A 14,101-nucleotide genomic window follows, 5' to 3' on the forward strand; every position below is an offset into this window, starting at 1 on the left:
TTTGTATTTTTTTTCTAAAAAAATAATAAATAAATTTACCAACTATGTTGCAACTTGCAAAAATTTGAATTTGAGCGCATGAGATGGAGACAAGATTAGGGTTTACTCCCTTCAAATTATTAATCAAATATGGTGTCCCCCACATTTTGTGATTGATGGCACAAATTCCAACCATAATGTTTGATTAATATATTTATATATATAAATTTAAATGGAAATTATTAAATTAAAAGAAATATGATATATATAATTGAACATCATGATTAGCATAATATGATTAATACACGTGGTCAAAAGCCAGCCGTAGCCTAAATTTTTTGGGTCGCTTTTTCTATTATTATTTTTTTGTCGAAACAACGTTAATGTTTTTAAATATGACAAAAAATTGTGTGAGACGATCTCATGAGTCGTATTTTAACGGATATATTATTTGGATCATTCATGAAAAAGTATTACTTTTATTATGAATATTGGTAGAGTTGACATATCTCACAGATAAATATTCGTGAGACATCTCAAAAGAGACCCTACTCTTTAAACATTGAAATAGCTTGTTTTACTATTTCAAAAAAATAAATAAAAAATCGCTTTGTGTTACGTGTGGGGATGAATTTAAAATAATAAAATTCAAATTTGTGCAACTGTACGTTTTTGATAAATTTGGTCTAGGTCGTGGGCTATATTGGACTCAGGGGGAAGAGTTTGATTTGGAGAATTAATTGTCAATATGGAACTTGTTTAACTTGAGATAAAATGAATATAAATTTCACTTCGATTTTGTTCATCTGAACAAGCGAAAGAATTTGACACGAATAGATATATTTCAAAGCAATCAATCGGAACACAACTTTAGATGATTTATTAACTTTAAACATTTTTACGACTATTTGCGATTATCTTAAATATGTTGATCATTTGAAGAGTAAGTCTCTTGAGAGACGGTCTCACGAATTTTTATCTGTGAGACGGGTCAACCCTACCGATATTCATAATAAAAAGTAATACTCTTAACATAAAAAGTAATAATTTTTCATGGATGACCCAAATAAGATATCCGTCTCACAAAATATGACCCCTGAGATCGTATCACACAAGTTTTTGGCTCATTTTGAAATCCAAACTTGAAATATTTATTTAAATCAAATCCTTCCATATGCATCAATTTTATCCGTCGAAACACAGCTTCAAACAATTCTTTAAAAACAAATCATTTAAACAATCCCTATTTAAAGTCAAACATGTATCTATCTATATGATTAGATTAATTTATAAATGGTTAAAATACTAACTGCTGAGTAATAATCGACTTTCCATTATGTATCCAAAACTATTAAAAACGTTGTCATTTTCTTCAAACCTAATACGCACAACACGGTGGAGTATTAGATTTCTCGCATGTTTACCTTAATTTGAGAAAGAACATTTGATTTTCATTTGACAATTCAAAATTTCTCAGCAAATTACAGCAACACGAGGAAGGAAAGTAGCAATTTATGTCAAAGACAAAAATTTGTGTAAGACGATCTCACGGGTCGTATTTTATGAGACATATATCTTATTTAGGTCATCCATGAAAAAATATTATTTTTTATGCTAAGAGTATTACTTTTTATTGTGAATATCGGTAGGATTGATCCGTCTCACAGATAAAAATTGGTGAAACCATCTCACAAGAGACCTACTCTTATGTCAATAGTGAATATCTTGGAAGCGGTTCGATCAAAACTCAACTAGAAATGGAGCATAATGTGTCATGCACGAATATTCATTGAATAACAAATTATTTAATATTGTATTAGTTACCTAAATAATTATTTTGACTTAATTCTAGTAATAATGTATTTGACAACAAATTAAAATCACATTATCATAAATACACACACAAACCAAAACTCGAGCTCAACTTGGCACCATGTGCAGCCCTAGCTGGGCTTAGCCTACAAGTAGCGTCGTGAATATAGTACGAGTATATGTCCCTCTGGTTTAAACTTGATCTTATATCTTAATGCCGAAATCAATTTCCCAGTTTCAAAAAACTAAATTAAAGCACGAGAGTTGGGATCATTAAAGATGACCAAGAAGTTGGACAAATCCGAGTCTTTCAGCAACTGTTCATCATAATCATAAAAATTGAAAAGGTCGTCTGCGAATGCTGTACATGTCATGGGAACAACATGAATATGACACTGTTCGGTCGTTATTTCATGATGAAAAAGAAAGAAGTATTCATTAAGTTCTAGCAAAGCCATGGGAAAAACTCAGTTTGTATCATACCCAAAAGCACTTGTTACCCCCAAGCACAAAAGCTAGGAGTTATAAGTTAAAATACACAGCGCAGGAGCTACCTTTTTAGTAATATCAGGAGCTCTTTGAGCAGGATTAATAGAATATCTGAATTGTGGAGTAAAAGCTTTCACGTGTCTACTTCGACTAGTAAAAAAGCCACGCAAACTTACGCAAGAAAATTCGAGTAGCTCAAATTATAGAAGTAGTGCAGTTCTAGATTTTATATAGTCTAGGCACACTTTATTTCAATGAAAAGAATGAGTTCGATGCTTAGGTTGGTTCCAAGCATCCGATACCAGGTCTAAGATGGGTAAGATTCATACACAAACCCGATAATAGAAAAACAAATATATGTTCTCCAAGAATCGATTTATTGTTTATATGAAACATTTGTCTGTAATCCCAAAGTACATACTACTTACTATGAGACAACATTAGCTCATGCTCTTCACACTAAAATGAATATGACACCATCTAAAAAGATAGTATAACAGCTCTCACTAAACAGCTACCTTCAGCAACAACCAATATAATCAGACGTATCTTTTGAACTTTACACGATACTTCAACTCGATCAGAGCTATCTATTTCCTCAATGCATTCCTTAGCTATAAACATTTAACAAACTCACTTGGCACAATGACACTTCCACAAAATCATTTATTTATCGACTCTATCAGCAGATGATGGTTGATAATAAAAGCAGGAATTGAAATAGATAGTAATATGATTCGTTCATCAGAGTTCAATCTATGTTATGAATATTTCATGTCCTCATGCTCTCAGATATTGACTAATATCTGAGGACTAAGATAGATATTTCACTTTAAGCATGTATTTAAGAAACTGGCCAGTAAATGCTGAACTTTGATATTGAGTTTGTAGAAAAGTGGTTAAAAGAGATTTACGAGAGTAAATCTGTACAAAGCAATACTGATCACTCATTTTTGAAGAACAATGCAAGTTAAAATGTTCCATGGAGCACAAATCGAAGGAGAAGGCATTATTAGCAACCAGCCCCTTGATATGTTATTAACGCCAATCATCAGATTCTTTTCAGCCATATGTAAGAGGAAAACAGGAAAACAACTTTATTGTCCTTGATTATTCCTTTGTGGTCGAACTGGTATGCAGCAAATGAAAGATAAATACATGAAGAACACTATTGGTCCTCCTTGTAACTCCACGGTACTTCTCTAGCCTCGGTCTACCACTCCAAATAAGTATCTCACTTATTGGTCCACCTAATCGGAAGCAGATTTATTCATTTATCTATCAATTTGGAATAAGTGACAATTAGTTATTAAACACATCTGTTCAGACGCATCCGGATTTCTAGCTTATGGATATCTATTGCAGGCACCCTTCCTTACCAGGCACCTTATGCTATTTATCTGAAAATACACAAGCACACTCATGGATGGTCTAACCGTACCTTACTTAAGCCATCTCCGGCTAAGGTTGAAAACTAGTTAAACGAAGTTGAGAAATCAAATAATCATTGCAATCTAGCTAAACTTTACCAAATATTATTAGGCATAACACGCAATAAAAACAAAATCTACAGTTACTAGCCTTCTGAAGCATGGAAACATACTTCATGCAACAATGCGTAAATTTAAATAGTCCAACTATTTCCAAGATCCTACCCAAGATTTCCAATGCCATTATGCGGTTCGACATACTGCAGCTGATGCTGATGCCCATCATGCGGCAGCCCAATTAGTTGCAGCGGCTGCACAACATTCCCCTCTAAAAACACTGCTGAAGCAGCAGTTGGGGCTCCTTTCCCATCCACAATCCTCCACATGTACCACGCCCCAATCGACCTATAAGGCCTCCACTTCTCACACAATTGTTCTATCCTGGAAGGCCTTGGTAACTCATCCAAACCATACAGTAATTGCACCCCTTTCCTAACACCTAAGTCACTCACGGGTAAAACATCAGGCCTGTGCAGTGAGAAAATCATGAACATATGAACTGACCATGAACCTATTCCCTTCACCATTGAGAGCATCGTGAACAAAGACCTATCATCCATTTTCACAATTGTCTCATCAGACAAAATCCCTGATTTATACTTGTTTGCAAGGTCATATAAATAACTGGCCTTCCGGATGGACACCCCAATTTGCTTCAGCTGTTGGGAAGAAAGTGCAAGTACAGAATCAGGGAAAACGTTATCCTCACCACCACACAGGGAGACGAACCGCGTATATATCGAGGTTCCAGCTTTATAAGCAAGCTGCTGATATAGGATGCTCTTCGTGAGGGCGAGGAATGGGGGGTGGTGGAACTCGAACTGCGGCGGCTGGTGGATTTCAATAAGGGGCCCAAGCAGGGGGTCTGCCACACGGAGGTGGCGGAGGCCTAATTCAATTTCTCCATCGGTAGATAAGGGTTTGATTATCTGTGGCAGAGCCCTGTAAGCTTGGGAGGCGCTCCGCCGCCTGTTTTTAACATTATTAGGTGTGGTGGTCGTTGTTGAGATGGCTGCAGAGGAGCTACCGGAAGAATCTTCCCCAGTGGTCTGAGGTGGCGACGGCTTGTCTTCCGCGGGGGTGCCCACGGTGGCAGATGCGGAAAGTTTACGGATTTTGGGGGGTCGGATTGGAATTTTGGAAGGGTTTTGAGAATTATGAGAGATTTGAACGGGAGAGGAATGTGGAGATTCAGATGCAGAGCTGGATTGAGGCGGAGGACGAGGACTTTGAGAATTGGGGTCAACTGGTGTTACGTACATTGGCTGATAAATACAGCGTCGCTGAGTTCCAGGGGTTTGGGATTGGAATTCAGGTTTGGGGTTGGACAGGACTTTGATTTGCGATATCTTCTGTTCCGCCATGTGAACGCAACGGCGACGGAGAAAAAATTAACCCCGGCGAGTACTGGCAGATTCGAATAGAGGGCCGACGGTGGCTGCGGCGACGACGACGACGACGGAGGCGGATATTAAGTATTTGTGGGCAGAGGTGGGAATTGGGAGAGAGTGGTAATTTCGTGGGGCTGTTTGGGTAATGAAACGTCATATAAAGCTCAGAGGCCATGGAAAAATTCGAGTCAATGGGCATGTGTTGCCGAATATATCCCTTGGGTTGTGGTCATTTTTCATTCTATTTTTTTTCAAATAAAATATAGTTTTAAATATTTTTAAGATTTATAATTGTAATAAATATTTTTTTATATACAATATATATTATAAAAATTTAAACAAACTTATATTTAAATAAATAACATATTTTTAAAAATTTGCAAATCCATCTATCATTTTAATTTTTTTTAATCATATTAATAGTAAAAATAAGTAGACTGATACGCATAAACATTTTTTTTTTCGAAAACTAAACTAAAACATATTTAAATAAATAATTTTTTAAAAACAATACAAATATTATATGTTTTTTTATGAAAAATAAAATACAAAATATTTTAAAAATAAAGAAATTTTTTTCTTTTTGAAAAAAATTGGTTGACCGATTCACCATTTCAAGTAATCTATTTCAAATTATCGAATTTGATATTCGACTTTATTTTTGGTATGTCATGTCAAGTTCTATTTTATTGAATAAGATATATGTTCAAGTTCTAAAAAACAAAATAATAATAATAATAATAATAATAATAATAATAATAATAATAATAATTAACAACGTCCGTTACAATTGATGTGAAGTTTTGTTGTCCATCTTATTTTTGTGATAATTTTTTTAAAAAAATAATTTTAAAAAAAAAACTCGTGAATAGCATCTAAATAAGTAACTTCGAGATAATTTATTTAAAAAAAGCCATGTGAAAATTCTAATTGTCTAAAACTCTCTATGTAAAATAAATAGGCTAATATGTCCTTATGATTTCAAAACTTCTGCACACATAACCTTAATTGTAGAGGTTGAGATTTTTGTTGGAGAAATCGCGAAATAGTGGATCAAGCAATGTATATTTTTTATCGTTTTTTTGTGTGGTATGGTGGAAGATGCGAGGTAGAATTTGAATATAAACATCCAAAAATTGTGTATGTTGGGGAAGGTTAAACATGAGTTCAAGAAAGTGAACTTTGACAGGTTTAATATGTCATATTTATATGCTCTTTATGGTCTCAATCGTGGTAATCGGGCGAATGTTCAATTTTATTATAAGATTCCTGGTATAATAATAGAACATGGTCTAATATATATTAAAGAAGATCAGGACGTAGCAGAGATGTATGAAAATTACAGAGACTGAGAATTACTAACTATATGGATTGAGGAGAATATGTCACTCCTTGATATGGTTTTGGACCCAAATGGAAACGTTCTCGATACTGAGGAGTTTTTTATCTTCTGGTCCGATAGTCTATATTGAATATACAAAAGAAACTCCCCCTGTTGAGACTAATCCGCGTGAAGAACCTGAATCTGCCCCTGTTCACGAACATGTTTCTCTTGTTGAAGAACCTGAATATGCCATGTTCTTGAGACAGCTTGTTGTTCTCTGGTCCCATTTTATTTGAAGATGATCCTTTGCCTACTGAAAATGTCTGTCCCGATTTTCCTGAAAATGTCTATGTCCTGACAATGCTGAAATTTTTGTGGTCCTGAATTTGTTGGAAATTGTTACTGTGAAATGTTTGAGAAAGAGATTAATGATTCTACTGAGTTCGATGATTCTTCAAAGATTGAGAGGACAGAAGCAAATGAAGGCATTAGCACAGCATCTCTACAAGAAAAAGGACTGATCACTGATACATACATGTACAAAGTGATTGGAACTTGACAACAATATAGTAACATGTAAAAATTCAATTCTTCCAAATCCAGTTTGTACAAGGTAACAATCAATCCAAAGTTTACCCTTGCTCCTACCGGTTGTTCTTTGTTAATTGATATGTAACAAAACTTTCAATGTCAGGTGGCTGATGGACAAGGAGGTGAGAATACACAACAGGCACCAAGGAGGCCACCAAAACAGGCACTAAAGAGGACTACACCAACTGCAGCGACATAGCCACAGTCGAAGGTAATTGTCAAATTTAATTTTATCATGTATTCATGCACAAAATTTATGTAGTATTTGCAGGGAGCACAACAAGATAAGAGATTTCCTCAATTAGCATCGGCTGGAGCATCAAATATACATCTATGGTAAGTGAACTTTTTGTACATGTATGTTTCATGCTGTCCATAAACAAATAATCATTTTATTCTTGGTAGGACATGGATCATGTTGCAAGAAGGGTACAGATGGGCCATTATGCTTGAGCAACTACCTAATCCAGTGGCAGTGCAGGTGCAAGAACTCGAGCAAGTGCAAGTGCAAGTGCAATTGGATATGGAAGCTTTAGAGCCAGTGCAACAGCTACTATTCATGGTTTAACTCAAGGAACTAATGCAAGTTTTAGTGCAAGAGCTAATGCATTTGTGAAGTCAAGTCATTTCAGCACTCAATTAACTTGTTTGGTGATGCTTGTTAGTGAATCTTTTGGTTTTCATTATTCAATGTATCATATTCATGTTTATGGTATTACAATATATGATGCTTAGGCAGTATGATATTAAGCAGTATGTTGGTGATGCTTATGATTATATTTTTTAGTCTTGTTTTGTTGGTAGTGTTTAGTATTTTGTGAATGAAAGTGTAATGGGATGAGACAGTGCATTTTTCTCAATGGATTGCAAGTTCAATTATTATTATCTTTGGTACCTGATAACTCATGGATGTGCCCACTATTTCTGGCTCATTTCTAGCCCAAATGGAAGGCAGTCCCATGACAGACCCATGTATTTCTCTATAAATATCAGGCTTGAGAGTGTAATTCATTCATTCAATATATTATTTTTCAACAGCACCCTTAGCTGGCCCTCCTTATATCCTTAGTCTCTGACTTGAGAGCCGGATGGGCTACGCTGTGACACCCTCATGGCCACTTCTAACGATCTTATTCGTGATTTCAGGACTCAGGGCAATCTCGAAAACTGCGTTTGGACTAGTAACACTTGCTGGAATTGGACACTAAATTTTCCGTAAGTGTCGGTACCATTTATAAAGTCATTTACAAAATCTATGTAATTTCGTTGATTATAATTTTATTTGTAGAATTCTCATTAACAACTTCAATTTTCCTCAATAAAATTTACAAAATATTCATTAACATAATAAAACATGTTCATTCATAAACACAAAATATGGCTGAAACTACATATCCATTATAACAAAATATCATCTGCCTAAAATATTTACAAAAAACAACAGAAACACCAACCACAAGCAACTCATTAGCTTCACTTGAAACAACATAACCCATTAGTTTACAAGAAACAACAGAAACAACAACCTCACTTGAACAACAAAACCATGAGCATTAGGAGGAAAAACACACATGCAACCCAACTAACATGAACATATCCATCTGCAACTGAGCTATTTCTGGTCTCACGCATCGTAGACATTACCTCGCGCTCTCAGGTTGCCTTTCGCACCACCGTGGCTGCTGTAACTAGCCCCAAGGTCGCCAACAGATTCACCTTCACCTCCATTTGACAAAGTACAATAGTGCTCACAATAAACTTGATCTATTTCACATGAAATGGATCAATCCATCTCGAATACAAGCCAAAGCTTTATTTCATATAATCTAAAAAATACCTTTTTTGATTTATCTAATACCATTTGTTAAAATTAAACTATCATACTAACTAACTTTGATATCGATGAAATTGTTTTATAATTTCAAAACATTCTTTAACCACATTATATACATATATGATTTTATTATTTTTCTTACCATTTTATTTGTTGTCCTATCATTTCAATTTCAAATTTTAATAATTTTTATGTTAAAATTCAAAATAAAAACTACTTTTTTTTTTGTTGCAATAACACATAACACTTTTTTTTTTTATAGGACGCAAACATCGCATTTATCACGATCCGTTAGTTATGTTTAGAATTAAAAAAAATAAAAATAGTAATTTAGTAAATATTTGAAAAAATAATAATAATACCGACCGAAAAATAAAAGACAAAAACTTGTATGTCTCACGGGTCGTATTTTGTGAGACATGATATCTTATTTGGGTCATTCGTGAATATGTATTATTTTTTATGCTAAGAGTATTATTTTTTATTATAAATATTAGTATGGTTGATCCTTCTTAGATATAAAAATTAAATTCGTGAGACCGGAGACTACTCAAAATAAAAATAGCAATTTACAAAATATTTGATGGAAAATTCAAATCGTTCGAGCTCGACTTCTTTATTTGAGCTGCTCCACCTCAGCTCGTCTTCTCCGTCTCCGTAGATCAATTCTGCCCCACCATTTCCAACTAACATCACCGCAAATACTTCGCATTTCCAGCTTCTTTCCATTTTCTCATCCAGGAAAAAAAAACCCGAAAATTGTATCATTTCATCGAGGCATTTCGAAGGGAATTCTCAGCGTAACAGTCATACCAAAAGTGGAAGATCAAAGCGTAGTGATCATCTGTGTTGATCACATATTACTGAGCATGAGTTCAGAAATCGCCGCCGAGGATGGGCTACGAAAGCCTTTGTTGCATACGGGGAGCTGGTACCGCATGGCAGGAATGGGCTCCCGGCAGTCCAGCATCATGGGGTCGTCTCTTCAGATTATACGCGAGTCCATCTCCATCTTTCTCTGTGTTTCCATCGTTGCACTCGGCCCGATTCAATTCGGTTTTACAGTGCGTGAATCATATGATTTTCTGGAACAGAAATTTTTTGTGCAAGTTTCTTCGTTAATTATGTTTTCTACGTTTCTTTATTTTTTTTTAATGTTTCAGTGCGGATACTCTAATCCAACTCAAACCGACATCATTAAAGATCTTGGCCTCACCATTTCTGAGGTAGCCTATCATTTAAAAACAAAAACAAAAAACAAATTTGCTTTTTTGGGACAATTGGGTTTTAATTTGTGCTAAACAAGATAAATTTCTTATATCTCTGTGTTTTTTTGTTGGGGAAGTTTTCAATATTTGGTTCTTTAGCAAATGTTGGAGCAATGGTAGGAGCAATAGCAAGTGGCCAGATTGCAGAATATATGGGAAGAAAAGGGGTATGATTATCGTTTTGTTTATTTGCTATAAATATGAATAGCTCTAGATAATTGGAGTCCATGTGTTCTTATTTTATTTGTCATTGTCAATATTCAATAAATGCGTTTATATTTTTTGTTGTAATTTCTTGAAATGCAGTCACTTATGATTGCTTCAATCCCCAATATTATCGGCTGGCTTTCTATTTCATTTGCGAAAGTGAGTTAAATTTTCAAAGTTTTAGACTAGAAGCATGTTAATGGATGTTTAGTGTTCTGATGAAAATGTTAAATGTAAGGGAAATATGTGATTTTTGTGCAGGATACGTCATTCCTGTTTATGGGAAGGTTATTGGCAGGCTTTGGCGTCGGAATAATTTCTTACACGGTAAGTTTAAATGAATGGTTAGGATAACCCCTTCTTCTGAATGCTTAAAAGATGAAAATTGTTGTGTTTCTGCCATTGAAATGTTAATAGGTGCCGGTGTACATAGCCGAGATAGCGCCTCAAAATATGAGAGGAAGTCTTGGAGCTGTAAACCAGGTTCGCTTGGTTATAACTTTGCTAGTTCAACAGTTTACCAGAGCTAATTATTGGTTTCCGAGGCTCATGAAAATTTGAAGTTATTTTGATAACTTGCAATGTAGCTTTCAGTAACAATTGGAATAATGCTGGCTTATTTGTTGGGGCTTTTTCTTCCGTGGAGAATGCTCGCTGTTTTTGGTAAGTTGAGACAAACTTCTGGTTTCTTTTAGCAATTTTTACCGAATAGAGTCTCATTAGTACCTAATTCTTGACTCTTTTACTGTTATTTTGATATATTATTTTCACAGCATTTGCTAAATTACCCTAAAAAGGACATGATCATTTAGATTATTTCATTAGTCCGATAAAATCCTTTCACTTGTCCATATCCCTATCTGTTCTGTTATTGTATTGATCAAACAAAAAATTTTTTTTTCTTGCTAATGGATCTTGTAGAAAATCATGTGGGATTTCATGTAATATGCAGTAAAGTGATAGATGATATGAGTCTTGCTTGCAGGAACTCTACCATGCTTGATCTTGATGCCTGGACTCTTTTTTATACCAGAGTCTCCTCGTTGGTTGGTATGAGATCTAAACTCGAGTACTACATTTATCATGTACTCGATTGATTTCTTTTGACCTGTTTCTATTCTTAAAAATTTTAGGCTAAAATGGGAATGAATGAAGATTTTGAAACTTCTCTGCAAGTTGTACGGGGATTTGAAACAGATATCTCCGCTGAAGTAAATGAGATCAAGGTATCAACTTTAACCCCAAATTGTATCCTATCAGGTTACCTTAGAGGTTTTCTTTAATCTTGCTGACTTATTTCATACGAGAGACTGTTTGTTGATAAGTTTATGTACTCTCTTATTATCTTCAGAGATCCGTGGCTTCATCAAGCAAGAGAACTGCTCTCAAGTTTTCGGAGTTCAAAAGAAAACGCTATTGGTATCCTTTGATGGTATACTTCAATCACGTTAAATTTTAAGTTTGACTACTCAATGAATGATTTTATTTGTAATGCTTTCCTCAATCAAGAACATGTTTTCTTTGTTCTCAGGTGGGAATTGGACTACTAATGCTTCAGCAACTCAGTGGTATAAACGGTGTCCTTTTCTATTCAAGTAGCATATTTATATCTGCAGGTTCAGTTCAAGCTATAAAACCCTATGTTGTTTTCTTTGTGAGCAAATATGTTAATCAATTCTAATCGGAGTTAACTATTAACTTTGAGCAGGAATTTCATCAGGCAAAGCTGCAACATTTGGTATTGGAACCATTCAGGTAAATATCATCAAATTATGGACCTGGAAAAAAATTGATTTGTGTTTTGTTGGATGATAAATGAAATGCCATCTTGATGTAGGTTATTGTCACTGGAATTGCAACTACTTTAGTTGACAAAGCTGGTCGCCGAATTCTTCTTCTCGTGTGTTTCTCCACTCCTTTGCTTGAAACATGTTTTAATTACTTGAGCATAGAAAGCAAAAATTTATCTAATATATATTGGCAGATATCCTCGTCACTAATGACTGCAAGTAGCCTCCTAGTTGCAGTTGCATTCTTTTTAAAGGTTTGTATGGTTTTTATTATTTATATTTTCTTTATCATGAGTATTTAAGAACCGTTACTATTTTCATGGAAAGCAGGATATTTTACCCGAAAATTCTCATTCCGTGTTGGAAGTCTTAGCACTAGTTGGGCTCGTGGTATGTCATACACATATGACAATATGTAAATTCATTACATTTTCTGGTAGAAATTAAAATTTACAAATGAGCTAAATGGGTTTTTTTTCCAGATTTTGGTGGTTGGTTTCTCTGTAGGACTTGGAGCTATACCTTGGGTTATAATGTCCGAGGTACAGTGAATAACTATATGAGTGATACGTTTCTTCCCCATGTTTGTGGGATTCTAATTTTGATTGTTTCAGATTCTTCCTGTGAGCATTAAAAGTCTGGCCGGTAGTGTAGCAACGCTGGCTAATTGGTTGTCAGCTACGATTGTAACATTGACAGCTAACTTGCTCTTAACTTGGAGCAGTGGAGGTTCTCTCTTGCCCTCTCTGTGTGTTTTGATAAGCCATTTTAATCCCGTGTAGGATGAGTTTTTTAGCGCAGTTTTCATCGCTCTAGCCTCTAAAACTCATCAGTATGCCACATTCTGAAAAATTAGAAAGTTTTCGGTCTTCAGTTGAAAGAATTGACATGTTAACATAGCATACCTGTAACTGTATAAAATTCTTATGAAATCACCTATTTGATTAACTTTGGAGTTGATAATTGTGTGCGAACGAATGTTTTGCAGGGACTTTCACCATTTATGCACTGATATCAGCTCTCACCGTAGCATTCATTGCTCTGTGGGTTCCAGAAACCAAAGGGAAAACTCTAGAAGAAATTCAATGGTCCTTCAGATGATGCTGTACACAATCTGATCTCAGACAATATTTGCTGTCATTTTGCTATCTCACCAATTTTACATTGCACGGGGAGATGTATATGTACATCAATGGCTTTTCTTTTCTACCCGTTCATACTTGATGGAACCGGGTGCGTTAGACATACTATTAGTTGTTCAAACACACACCAACACCCCAACCATGAAGAATTTGAACCCCAGATTATGTTCTAGTAGAGTGGTAGATTTTGAAAAATGAAACGACGAATTGAATACGTTCTTTTTCTTGTGTATGCATGTAGACGGGGTGTAACAAAGGAAGAAATCGTTCTATAAAGAGAGTTAGCATATTACTGATGTTATTATGTGAGTTTGTTTGTATTCGAACTTCCAAGGATCTTTTCTTTTTCCCATTCTCAACTTGTGGAGTATTTTATAAATTTGCTCTAATTCATAATTTCTCTTTGAAATTAGAGATATTATCTAAAATTTCAGAATTCTTTCTTTCAATTTGTTACAATATCCAGCATCATTTAGCGAGTTATATATTTGATATTTTTCATGTGATTAATTAGTTCTAATTATCATCAATATATGGTTATTTACCTTTTTTATATCCTATAAAAGTTTATATTTGAAATAATATACATTGTTAAAAAATAGTATATTATAGCATTTCCGTAAAAATTGTAACTTCTGCCAAGAATTCATTAATTAATATGTCCGCAAGACCCCAAAATAGGCATTATTAAGATGTAATAATTATTTTTGCTGGATAAAAGGTGGGGTTTTGGATGTTTTATAATTTAAAATATTATAATTGTTGATATTCACGGGAAATTTAG

At 34.6% G+C, this 14,101-nt stretch overlaps 2 protein-coding genes across 2 annotated transcripts; one reads left to right on the forward strand and one right to left on the reverse strand.

Moving 5' to 3' along the window:
• Positions 1–3,795: 3,795 nt before the first annotated feature.
• Positions 3,796–5,322, reverse strand: LOC142549590 (alkylbase DNA glycosidase-like protein mag2). Its single transcript, XM_075658618.1, has one exon. It carries the CDS (start codon positions 5,132–5,134, stop codon positions 3,932–3,934), a length of 1,203 nt encoding a protein of 400 aa, XP_075514733.1. The 5' UTR covers positions 5,135–5,322; the 3' UTR covers positions 3,796–3,931.
• Positions 5,323–9,652: 4,330 nt separating this feature from the next.
• Positions 9,653–13,311, forward strand: LOC142549591 (sugar transporter ERD6-like 6). Its single transcript, XM_075658619.1, has 18 exons — positions 9,653–9,974; positions 10,074–10,136; positions 10,256–10,345; positions 10,485–10,544; positions 10,647–10,712; positions 10,803–10,868; positions 10,973–11,048; positions 11,371–11,435; positions 11,519–11,611; positions 11,737–11,817; positions 11,917–12,001; positions 12,094–12,140; positions 12,223–12,285; positions 12,370–12,429; positions 12,506–12,565; positions 12,658–12,717; positions 12,790–12,904; positions 13,164–13,311. Exons 1-18 carry the CDS (start codon positions 9,780–9,782, stop codon positions 13,274–13,276), a joined length of 1,458 nt encoding a protein of 485 aa, XP_075514734.1. The 5' UTR covers positions 9,653–9,779; the 3' UTR covers positions 13,277–13,311.
• Positions 13,312–14,101: the final 790 nt, after the last annotated feature.

The sequence above is a fragment of the Primulina tabacum genome, chromosome 6 (genome assembly GCF_025594145.1).
Source record: "Primulina tabacum isolate GXHZ01 chromosome 6, ASM2559414v2, whole genome shotgun sequence".
NCBI classification, from domain to species: domain Eukaryota; kingdom Viridiplantae; phylum Streptophyta; class Magnoliopsida; order Lamiales; family Gesneriaceae; genus Primulina; species Primulina tabacum.